The 12,873-nt window shown below is 37.3% G+C and overlaps 1 protein-coding gene across 2 annotated transcripts; it reads left to right on the plus strand.

Moving 5' to 3' along the window:
- Window positions 1-1,073: 1,073 nt before the first annotated feature.
- On the plus strand, window positions 1,074-11,811 carry SPIC (Spi-C transcription factor). Of its 2 annotated transcripts, none has more exons than XM_042944661.1 (6): window positions 1,074-1,148; window positions 2,855-2,880; window positions 3,676-3,772; window positions 4,715-4,827; window positions 6,296-6,404; window positions 9,946-11,811. In XM_042944661.1, the coding sequence occupies exons 2-6, from the start codon at window positions 2,878-2,880 to the stop codon at window positions 10,371-10,373; spliced, it is 750 nt and encodes a 249-aa protein (XP_042800595.1). In that variant the 5' UTR covers window positions 1,074-1,148; window positions 2,855-2,877; the 3' UTR covers window positions 10,374-11,811. The 2 variants fall into 2 exon arrangements, with proteins under 2 accessions (XP_042800595.1, XP_042800596.1); XM_042944662.1 differs by having other exon boundaries at window positions 3,679-3,772.
- The last annotated feature ends 1,062 nt before the right edge of the window (window positions 11,812-12,873 follow it).

The raw sequence follows: 12,873 nt of genomic DNA on the forward strand, positions 1-12,873 counted from the left end.
TGTTATTATAACATCTACATTTCTGAAGAGGAGATGTGTGTTTACATTTGCATAACAAATTGAGTAAAAAAAGTAGATGGTCTAGAACAATGGTCCCATATCAAAGGTGAGTTCAGATTCCAACCATGCAAAACAGAAAATCTCTCCACCCAAAAGGTTTACCAAAAATTCTTAGGTGGTTTTCCCCCTGGCGAAATGTGATATCTGTTATAATGGCAGAAGGTTACAGTTAGGGAAGGGTGATGCAGACACGTGCTTCAGAGGGGAAAGTTATTTCTGCCTGGTACACGTGGATGCTAGATCAGACTCTGATAGGTAAAATGGAATGGGTAACCGGGCACATGAATGGACTGGGAAGCAAGCATTATAGGTGGAGGAGCACCCCATGATTTCCACCAAAGCCACCCAAACCCATCTCCAATAGAACTTCTGGCTAAATGAGAGAACTGGACCTCTGTGCAGATCAGGAGCTTCAAGTGTATCCTGGATCACCGGATCACCACCCAGGAGCTGTTCCTGACCTTTTTGGAGGCCCTACTGGATTTAGGTATGGAGAGAAGGCTACAACCTGAATTTCATTTCCTTCTCCTAAATGAATGGTGATAAATAAAGCTAAGGTTAGAATGAGGAGCCTTGAATGCCAGGGCAAGAGACTATGCCTTTAAGATCTCTAAGTAAGGCAATCAGTATGAGTCAAGTGGTTTGAGAGGAAAGAGACCACTTTGGGAAGGCCAGAGTGAAAGTTGTTTATAGTCCAGGCAAGACAGGTAATACAGGGTCTAGAATCAGGGGGGACACAAAAGGAATAAAAAAAGGATGGACGAGAGTTGTGCAGGTCAGAGATTTCCAGTGGGGCTACAGGGGGCCAGAGGAGACTCAATTTATGCTGGCGGAAGATTCACGGGGTTTGTTCAAATGCTTTCAGTCCATGGGATATGAACTTTTATGTGTCTCTTCAAAATAATAGCCTCTGGCCTATAATGAAATAGAAATCATGAGGACACTGTATCTTTTAAAAAAATCCCCTTTTGTAGCACTTCCTTAAAAACAGCTATTTAATGCAACTCTGCCAGTGAGTTCTTGACAGTCCTGTCTTAGGATTCCGATATTAATGAAACATCTTTGCAAAGGGTTGAAGTGTCTTCCTGGTAAGTATTTAGCTTCTGTTTTTCAAAATACCTTGTGAAAACTTAAATTTCTCCTTTGACCTAATGTTTCTCATTGACTGTTCTGATATAAGAAATATCAAGCAATTGCATTGATCGATAACGTTTTCAAGCTTTTTTCTTCCCTTTTGGTTTGCTACTTTAAATTTAGTTGTAATAGTTGTGATAATTTTGTGGAGTATTTTTGCCAAAGTCATACAACACTCATGTATTTGCTTTGGTGCTTATGAGTTGAGGCATAATTAATTGAAAGTCATTTACTGGTCTTTAAAAATACGTATATTGATAATATTTACTAGGAACCATAACCCAGTGATTTATGGATTTTTTTTTTTTTTTTTTTTTTTTTAGTTTTTGTTAAATTGTTCAGCATTTCCCACATTGGGAAGCTGTCTTTTTTTCCAGCTTTATTGAGATATAATTGACATATAAGATTTTATAAATTTAAGGTGTAAAATGTGATTATTTGACATACATGTATATTATGAAATGATTACCATGATAAGATTAGTTAACATTTCCATCACCTCATATAATTACATTTTTTATCACTTTTCTTCTCATGTTTTCTTTTAACTGACATGATATAGTGATTTCAAAGAGCTGAATAGAATTCCAATGTTTGACATATTATATTGATGTAATTATTATATTGATACATGTATATAATAATAGTGTTAGATTATATTATCTCTTTGTATTCTTCACTGTTAATGAGTAAGTTCACTATGTTTGCAGGGTAAATATTAACAACTTGTATAAACAGTTGCTTGTGCTAAATGAAATGATAAGCAATGTTGGACCCACCACATACTCTTTCTTGTTATGTAGATTTGTTTGTTTGTGTTTAGTTCTATAGAATTTAAACTTAAAAAGAACATTTAATGTGGGTCTGTGTGATCATTGTTTATTTAAAACAAAATCTAACTTACAGGGATAGGAAAGTAGACCATGCACAGTTCCTATTCTACCATTTTAGAAAGTCGTTGGATGGGTTTCATAGGGTAAATTTTATTTGCTTTTTTCCATTTTTTAACATTTATTTATTTTTGAGAGAGACACACACAGAGCCTAAGTGGGGGAGGGGCAGAGAGAGAAGAAACACAACCTCAAGCAGGCTCTAGCACAGAGCCCGAACTCTACGACTCTGAGATCAGGATCGGAGCCATGATCTTGATCTGAGTCGGACGCTTAACCCACTGGGCCACCCACCCAGGCACCCCAGGGTAAATTTTATTTGTAATGTAGGTCCACAGTTTGTGAGCTAAAAAGCCTATCATTCACCAGATTTTCATTAGGCTGACACCAGAAAGATCTAAAAACAATAACAACACTGTTATAAATGGACACCTATGCTAAGATAATGTATATACTTTAACTCTTAAAAGAATTTTGAAATATTGAAATAGTTAAATATTGAGTTTTTTCCTATTGTCTTGTAAGTTAAGCAATTTAGGTAATTAACTTTATTTAGCTATTTTAACATTTAAAACGTTTTGTAATGATAGAAGAGCAAAAAAAAAGTTTGTAGGAAATTTTGTTCAGAATTAAATTAAAAAGAATTTAGATGGTACTTTTGGTTTACATTAGGTATTTTCAGGAAATATTTTGAGTAAGATCCTTTAATTCAGAGGCAAATGAAATAGAGACACTATTAATTTTGCTTTTTACTTATTAATCTTTTTCAGAATCGTAAACTCATTAATGAAGCATGGTAAGTTGGCATTTTAAAATCTTTGGGTGATTTGGAGGATGAACATCCTCCATTTGGAAACTAAAATATATGGTTCAGATTATAAGGGCGTGAAATGGTTTGCAAGACAGTTTAATTTTAGGTCTTAGAGACATGTTTTTGAAATTAAGAGCATTCCATTTTTTTATTATTATTTTTAATGTTCATTTTTTTGAGAGAGAGACAGAGCACGAGCAGGGGAGGGATAGAGAGAGGGAGACACAGAATCTGAAGCAGGCTCCTGTCAACACAGAGCCCTATGCGGGGCTCAAACCCACGAACCATGAGGTCATGACCTGAGCCAAAGTCTGACGAAGAGCATTCCATTTTTAAGCAGCAATTCAGATTTTTTCATTAAAGATACATGCTGATCCCTTTTTCCAAATCAGTCTTATGCTATACAACTCTTTACTAAAATTTTACAAGAATGTTAAATACTATACTATAGAATGAATACTGTTCTCTAAATACTATATGTTATAGAGCAGTGGATCTCAACCAGGGTTGATTTTGTCTCCCAGGGTATATTTGGTGATTTCTGAGACATTTTTTTATTGTCACAACTGTGAGGATGTTAACTGGCATCTAGTGGGTAGAAGCCAGATGCTGCTCAATATCCTACAATACATAGGATAGCCCCCCCCCCCCCCCCCCCACAGCAAAGACTTAGCCAACCTAACATGTCAATAGTGCTGTGGGTGAGAAACTCTACTTTATAACAGAAAAATTAAGTTCAATTGATAATTTCAAAACTCGAGAGTTCTGCCATTTTTGTAGCAGGCCTGTGTTGAACAAGACAAGCTGGGTCAAGCCTTTGAAGATGCTTTTGAGGTCCTGAGGCAACATTCAACCGGAGATCTTCCGTACTCCCCAGGTAAAGATGTCAGTCCCCTTCTTTCACTGGGATATCATCAAATGGCTTGTTAGTCAGACACAAATAATAATTACCAGAACAGAGAAGACCATTTTTACCTAGTGCATCTAGGATTAATTCTAAGGCAGAAAGCTTCCAGGGTTACCTAGCCTAAGTAAATTTAAAGTGTCATATATAAAAATGTAACGAATGACATTCCACATAGAAATACTAGCACATAATAATTATTTGCTATTAAAAATATCTGGTTGATATTTATCTAATTGATAATTTTAACTGTTCAGAGTGGGTTTTTCAGTTATTCTAATTTATCTTATAGACTTTCCATGCAAGAGATATTATAATTAGGAGAATAAATATTCTTTTATTCTTCCTCACCCATTGCCCTCTAGACTATAGAAAGATAGTGTAGGTGAGATACAGGTATTTTGCCTACCGAGTTTATACAGGGTGTTGCGGGCAGTACCAAGATAAGAGATCATGGATCGCTACTTGCAAGGAACACATACTCTACTAAGGGAAAATGGGACATGTAAAAAGAGATCTCTGATACCAGCACAATGCAATAAATGTAAAGAAATGCAAAGTGAGATGAACATAAGGGAAGGGAAGCAAAAATTATACAAAAACAGGGAGGGAGACAAAACATAAGAGACTCTTAAACATGGAGAACAAACAGAGGATTACTGGAGGGGTTGTGGGAGGGGCGATGGGCTAAATGGTAAGGGACATTAAGGAATCTACTCCTGAAATCATTGTTGCACTATATGCTAACTAACTTGGATGTAAATTAAAAAAAAATAAATTAAATTTTAAAAAAGAAATGCAAAGTGATAGAAAACACATGATAGAGCAATCACACATAAGCATATATGCATACATGCACATGTGTGTAATCATAAACTTTGACTTTTTCAGTTTCTGTCTCTGTTTTTAAATTAGATTACAAAAATTACCTGGCGTTCATCAACCACTGCTCTCATATCAGAGGGAATTCCAACTGCTATGGTATGCTGCCTGCAGAGGAACCTGTCTATAATTGGAGAACAGTAATAGTGAGTACATGTACCAGGAGACCACCCCCCAGTAACAGGCAAATTCCCTATTCAGTCCTGCCTTTCACTTGGTGTATGCTAGCTGAAACCCAGCTTAGAGGCAGCAGAGACTGTGAGAACATTCACAGCCATCAGTGGTGTGAACCTGAGAGTCAACATGGGGTGAGCCTCAGCAGTGCTGTCAAGAAGGAAACTGTCCTCCATCATTGCTCTTCACCCAGCATCAGAGGGTGTGAATGACTTCTATAAAGATGTATTTTTAGGGTTCTCACATTACTGCTACTCTTTAGTCCATCTGGAAAATTGCAAAAAGCCATGGTTCCCCTATATGCCGTAGGGCAAAGCCCAAACTTACTCTACACTGGTTTTACCTACAGTCTTCTATCGACCTCCACTATTTTCTAAAGAAATTTTCATTTTTTAAATTATTTTTTTTTAAGTTATTTATTTTGAGGGAGAGAAAGAGCACAAGCAGGGCAGGGGCAGAAAGAGAGGGAGAGAGAGAATCCCAAGCAGGCTCCATGCTGCCAGCATGGAGCCCAATGCAGGGCTCAAACCCAGGAACCATGAGATCATGACCTGAGAGGAAACCAAGAGTCGGACACTTAATCAACTGAACCACCCAGGCACCCTGACACCTTCTCTATTTTCCTTCTCAAGCTTAGAGCCAGTTACATGTTTTGGATCAACTCATGGATATTGTAGTAGTGTGCCCTGCAAATGAAGTGTCCCCATCATCGATTTCTCCATTCATGTGTTCTTTTGTGTTGTTTTCTTAATGCCAGCAGTCTTAATGTGGTAGGGTGTAAATACGACATGGTTTTCTTTTTTTTTCCCCCAGTCATTCCCTTCAACCATGCTGTATAGCAGATGTCCTTTTTCTTACCTTTGTAAGTTGTCAGGGCCTCTCCATATGACATTTCTTTGAAGAGGGAGTTTGAATTAACCTGAGGAGACCTATATATCCTTGCCGTATGTAATGGTAACACCTCAGGCTGCTTCCACCTGTCCCCTCTCTTGGCTCTGCCCTCCCTTGGCTGACATCTTTCTCTCTGTGTCTCTTGCCCAGCATCCAACAGAGGAATGGAAAGCCCTTTTTTGTGGGCACTTCAATTTCTTCCCTTTTTTGTGGGCACTTCAATTTCTACTAATAATTCTTTTAAATTTTTCTTTCTGGCTGGGCATTTTTAGGGAGAAGGAAGGAAGGAACACCCTCTTTTTTCTCATAAGGAGGGGATGATATGAAAGTCCCCACAAAGCCAAAGATTACTTTACATCCCTTGGTCCTCTCTTTATGTGGGTTTGAGGCTAGTTCTGCCCTGGGAGATAACTGGCTGCAATTGAGAATAGTGCTTGTTAGAATTTGGGAGATTCTTAGCAGTCTTTTTGTCCCCAGCTTTTAACTTTAGCCATCAACTGGGGGCCACATGGAAAGTCCCGCTTAACATCTGCTGCATTATTTATATAGAACAGTGCTGCGGACCTCTATTTTGAAGGAAATATTCATCAATCTCTGCCAAACATCCCTGAAAACCAGCTGGTACAGCCTAGTGTTCTCCATCAAAAGGGAGGAAAAGGTATGTGGATCCATTACTCCTTTTATAAGTAAAAGAACCAAATCTTCAAAGCAGCTTTAAAGGGATTTCATATCTGAGTTTAGAATTGCATTTGCAAAATATTCTCGTATTGTGATTAAGAAGAATTCACATCTGACGGACTGAACCACTCCAAGCCATTCACCTTGGATGAGGCTTCCTATTGTTTGATAGAAATGTTATGAAGCTGCATTGTGTTGCTTCACTCAAATAAATCTGCATTCGAGAATAATGTGTATATGTTTGGGGTATAGAAGGAAGAACTTTTCCATAAGTTGTTTTAGCAATCTTATTCTAATTGTAAAGGCCTTGGTGTAAAAGTTGTCTTCTCTGTTAAGTTTTCTGCAAATGAAGTTCCATAGTAATTCAATATTTCATAAATTTGAAATCTTGATTTCATAAATTTAAGACAATGATGATCTCACCTAACAGATGGGCAAAGTGTTAAAGCAGGATAGTAGCCGCTGACATGTGCACATGTGCTTTTGGAGGCAGTGTAGATTGACTGGTACAAAGTTTTGTAAGGTAATTGGGCACTATCAAAAATTTAAGTGTTCATATCTTTTGACTCTTAGGGACTATGTAACTCAGTGATTGAGTGTGAACTATGGGTTAATTGTATGAGCCTGGGAAAATCACTCAACCTTTTGAACCACAGTTTCCTCATTCAAAAGGCAAATAATGGTAATTGTACAAATAAATCATAAGATTTCTGTAAAAATCAAATGAAAGCCTATGTAAAGCATTATGCTCATAGCCTGGCACTGGATAATTTCTCAAGATACCATAGGGCTGTGTGTGTGTGTGTGTTGTTATAGTAAAAGAATGGAACTTACCCACTGCATTTGTCTGTGTATAAGGAACAGAGATGTGTAAGATGCACTATAAGTTTATGATGAAATTTTTTAAAAATGGTTTATCATAGTTACTAAATTATTTTAAATGAGCTTTTTTTGGGAAAACAAGTTTTGTTTCTATATCTCCATCCTAGAATACTGTACACTGTATCCTAGAATAAAATTCTAAATATTCAGTTATAATCTAATCCAGCAAAGAATAATGCATAAAATCACACAGAGAAAATAAATCTGTATCACTGAATATTGGTACTGGATATTGAACTATGATGGTAATTTAATATAAGGAGAATTACACTTCTACTTCTGTCCAGGTGTTTAGCTAGTCACTATTATTTTTTTAAACTAACTCATTCCAGGGTGTAAAGCCTATGTCTTTCCACTGATGCTTTATGTTGTGGAGCTTTGCCATTATGGGACATATTACTCACCATCTTCTGTTTTTCAAGTTTCATCTTCCACTTGAAATAGGGATACATTTGAAACAGAATGAAATTTCAAAATAATCTGGGCATTTATCATCCAGAGAAACATAGTACATGCATAAAACAGAACACATAGCTTTTAAAAGGCATGCAGGCACATCATATATGTTGATAAAGAACTTTAGAGTACATTCTTTTGTCTTAATCCCATTTAATTCCATAATTTAAAAGTAACAATGCACATGATTAAAAGTAGAAAGGATTCAGAAATACATAAAGAATAAGTAGAAGTGTTCCTTCTTTCTTCCCATGCTATATCCTGGGAAGTAGCCATTTGTCAACAGTTGGGTATTTTACCCATCTGTAGCTAATTTCTATATTCTCTGATATAATTTAAGGTATATAACATTGGAAAAGGGCATATTACTTTGATACCACTTGTATTTTTAAAGGGTATACGTATGTTTATATGCAAAAATTTTTTTTGAATTTAAAAACTGTAGGATAGACTGGAATTTTACTTTCATTTTGTGCTTTTTTTTTTTTCACTTTGTGCTTCTGATTGAATCTTTTACTGTGAGCACATAATGCTTAAAAAAAATTTTTTTTAATGTTTATTTATTTTCGAGAGAGACAGAGACAGAATGTGAGTGGGTTAGGGGCAGGGAGAGAGGGAGACACAGAATCTGAAGCAGGCTCCAGGCTCTGAGCTGTCAGCACAGAGCCGACGTGGGGCTCGAACTCACGAGCTGTGATATCATGACCTGAGCTGAAGTCGGATGCTCAACCGACTGAGCCACCCATGTGCCCCCACAAAATACTTTTTTAAAAAAATTTGAACATTTGTTTTTCAAAATTGAAAACAAATTTTAAAAGATGAGCATCCATTATCATGGATTTGACCATCAGATAAGGGACAGAGTTTGTTTAAGGCTGTGACTTTAATTCATGATGTGTTTTTTGGTAAGTCCCTTTCATTTCTCAACTTGTAAATTCAAGATAATATAACTCAAAAAGATAATCTTAAAAACCTTTGAGGTTTTGGGTTGAATGATGACTGATATAAGAGTATTACTCCCGAGAGACTGTTCAAAGCAGTTTTGGTATCCACTATTCAACTCTATCTAGAGGAAAAGGAAATTTGACCATAGCTATCTCAGCTACTGACAGATCTGGTGAAGCATGGTATTTACAGGCCAACTCAGAAGCCACAACATGGGCTGTCCCCTTTGTTCTCTCATAGGCCAAAGAGATCCAATCAACAGAACAAAAATCACAACGACAAATCTTCCTAAAGTTTCCTATCTAGAAATTCTAAAATATAAAGGGCTGTGTTCCTAAAGGGACAAAAACTCTCACTGTACCATGTTATTTCACAGCAACAAAAAACATCACAATGCCCATTGTCATTGCTCATAAATGATGTCCAAATGTCATAAAGATATTTTGGCATTTTCTTTATTTTTCAAGCAACTGTGCACACCCAGAGTTTTTTTTTTTTTTTTTAACTAAGTCTTTGTTATTAATGTCACTAATGTTACTTTATATTTGAATATTGTTTTGCATTTTACAAAATACATTCACATTCCTTACCTCATTTGACTTACCTCATTTGAATAAAGCCCTTTCAAATGATTTGCTTTCTGAAAAGGGCTTCTGAGGCTTCTCTTTAAAACCACTAAATTTTGCTCAGTTTTGTTGTTCTATAGAAAGTTTAGCGTATGACATAAAACCAGTAGTCAAGATTTAGCTGAAGAAAGACCACATGACAGATGAGAGACTTGGGTCAAGTTCCAGCCTTCCCTTTTCTAGTAAAGGACAATATAAAATTTTTGGGGCGCCTGGGTGGCTCAGTCGGTTAAGCGGCCGACTTCGGCTCAGGTCACGATCTCGCGGTCCGTGAGTTCGAGCCCCGCGTCGGGCTCTGTGCTGACAGCTCAGAGCCTGGAGCCTGTTTCAGATTCTGTGTCTCCCTCTCTCTCTGCCCCTCCCCTGTTCATGCTCTGTCTCTCTCTGTCTCAAAAATAAATAATAAAAAAAATAAACGTTAAAAAAAAAAAAAATTTTTTTTACAATATCTCTAACAAAGAAAGGTCCAATTAAAACTTCAATAAGCCAAACAGACCTTTGACTTTCAAGACTCAGTGCGGCTTTGAATTTTATAGTCACTCAACAAACCTTTCCTGAGTATGTTCTTTGTGCATAGCCATGGTGAAGTATGATATTTGTTCTCCATTTTAGGCAGGAAGAAGCTTCGACTGTTCGAATACCTTCATGAATCCCTGTGTAATCCTGAGATGGCATCTTGTATTCAGTGGGTAGATAAAACCAAAGGCATCTTTCAGTTTATGTCAAAAAACAAAGAAAAACTTGCCCAACTTTGGGGGAAAAGAAAAGGTAACCGGAAGACCATGACTTACCAGAAAATGGCCAGAGCACTGAGGAATTATGGAAGAACTGGGGAAATCACGAAAATCCGGAGAAAACTAACTTACCAGTTCAGTGAAGCTATTCTCCAAAGACTCTCGCCATCTTATTTCTTAGAAAAAGAGATCTTCTACTCACCCTATATTCAGCCAGAGCAAGGGTTTCTCAGCCTCAGTAACTGGAATGCAAATTATAATTGTACATATGCTGATTACCATGAGTTAAGCCACCCTGACTGCTAAGTTTTCTCTTACATTTCATGATTTCCTGACATCCCTGCCAACCTGAAATCCCTACCAATTTCAGGATTTTTCTCTTAAAGCAAACACTGAAAAGGAAGAAACAATTAACTTCATTGTTTCTTTTAAATAACATATAATCTCTATAGTCATGATGAAAAAAAAATCTGCCAGTAAACAGATTTAAGTTTAAATGACCAAGTCCTATTTGAAAGCATAGACTAAATGTCCTTGCTCTTACTTTTGTCTATGCAATTCTTCTAGATAAACAATGCTGGTAGAGATGATTTGACTCATTGATTTAAACATTGTTTTCCTGTCATACACTCAAGCCAAAAAAAAATCACTTGTAATATATATCTGATGGCTTTAGTGACAAAATAAAATAATTGCATATAATAGTCTTCATGCTAAAATATACTCATGACTTTAAAAACTATATATTTTTTCTGCACTTCAGACTTTATGTGGCACTAAAGAAATGATCTGAGGATCTAAGGAAACTGCCACCTACCTTAATGATAGTAGAACACCAAAGCTTACACTTCCCACAAATCATTTCCTGGCGTTTCTCCCCTAGGGTAGATCCAGGAGCTAACATTTCTTGTTATCCTGCCACTCAGCCACAAGGAGGTGATCTTGCCTTGTCATCTTTCTGGATCAACTTTGAAACATGACCTCCTCTTTGAATTAGCCCAGCTAAGACCCGACTGGAACAATTGGACAAAAAGAAAAGAAAAAAAAAAAAAAAAAAAGACTTGTTAAAGAATAGAGACTAGCAAATAAATACAGGGAGGAACGAGGATTTAGAAAGTCTGACTTGAAAGCTATGGTATATTCTCAAGATCCCATCAGTAATGAAGAAGAAAGAAACGCTGGGAAGAAACCCTGTTTCTTACTTCCTGCTTGGCAGGTTCATACATACCCATCTGTATTTCCACGACATAGGAGACCTTCCTAGACTACTTGGGCCACCTTCAGTCCAGGCCAACAGGGCCCAGCTGGCTGGCCAAGAGCTTCCAGAAGCCTACCCTATTTGATTTGCAGATTTTCCCTTTTTCTTTGTGTCCTCCTGGTGCCTTTCATCCCTCAGGGATTAAGAACATGGCAGACCCAGAGTGACTAAATGAAGGCTAACGATATTGGCCATCTCCACGTGTAGTCTGGGCTTCTGTTATAGACTGAATGTTTGTGTCCTCCGAAAAATCATATGTTGAAACCTAATCCCCAGTGTGATGGTATTTGGAGGCGGGTCTTTGAAAGGTAATTAGGTCAGAGGGTGGAGCACTCAGGAATGGGATTGGTGCCTTATAAAAGAGATTCAGAGAGCTCCCTTGCCCCTGCAGCCTTATGAAGACACAACAAGAAATGGCCTCCCATGAACCAGGAAGCAGGCTTTCACCAGACACTGAATGTGCTGGTGCCTTGATCTTGGACTTCCCAGCTTCCTGAACTGTGAGAAATAAATTTCTGTTGTTTGTAAGCCACCCAATTTATGGTATTCTGTTATAGCAACCCAAATGGACTAAAACAGTTTCAATCAGTGTTAACCTTAAAGGTAGGATCCAGCATTTATGCTCTTTCTCCTACAAAGAAATATGCTCTATAAATTAATAAAAAACATAAATCTTACCAGAGATTGCAAAGAGGAAATGGTGAAGAGGTTTTACTATACAGATCATTCAGTCAACAACTTACTAAAATCTCATCAACATTTTACTTCTCTCTATAGCCCCTCCTACACCCAATGCCAGCTTGAGGGGTTCATCTTGACAATTCTCCCCCAGAAGTCCCCAGTCAGCTCCAACTGTGTTTTGTACTGTTCTACAAAGTAGCTTTCTCTTGGGCAGAAACCTGGGTTCTGCCTTTTACCCAAAGTGGGCTGACCAAAGGCCATTTTTACAAGTAGGTCCTTATGAAGACATGCTCATTCCAGTTGCTCAAAGACTAAAACCTCTATATATTGTGTGAAATGTGCCCTATTTCAAACAAAGTGTTACTCCCTACCATCACCGAAGGACAGGGTAGAGATACTTGTTAGGCTCCATTCATGCTCCTTCATTTCCGGGTATATGGTATCCCATCCTTTATCTTATCACTGTCAGCTGGCTGAAAGGCTCAGTTAAATTCTCCAGTGAGAAGGTATCCAGTGCTAAGTGAAACAGACATGGCTTTCTCTGTCATGAAGCTTCATTTCTATTAATATTTAATTATAGATTTATAAGTTCTATTAATATTTAATCAAAACTTACCTAAAGGCTGACTGATGAGTAATTTATTGGTTGATTTGGCACACATATATTTGTAAAGTATGTAAAGTGCATTAATGTGGCAGCATTAATTATATTTTACCTGCATAGATTGATGCATACACCCACTTAGCCATCTTCTAGATTAAGATTAAGAATGCTTCCAGCATCTCATAAATTTCTCTCACTTCCTTTCCCAAGATCTGCCCACCTTCTTGAACATCATGTAAATGGAATCATACAGTGTGTACTCT

This window comes from Panthera leo, chromosome B4, assembly GCF_018350215.1.
Source record: "Panthera leo isolate Ple1 chromosome B4, P.leo_Ple1_pat1.1, whole genome shotgun sequence".
Lineage (NCBI taxonomy): Eukaryota > Metazoa > Chordata > Mammalia > Carnivora > Felidae > Panthera > Panthera leo.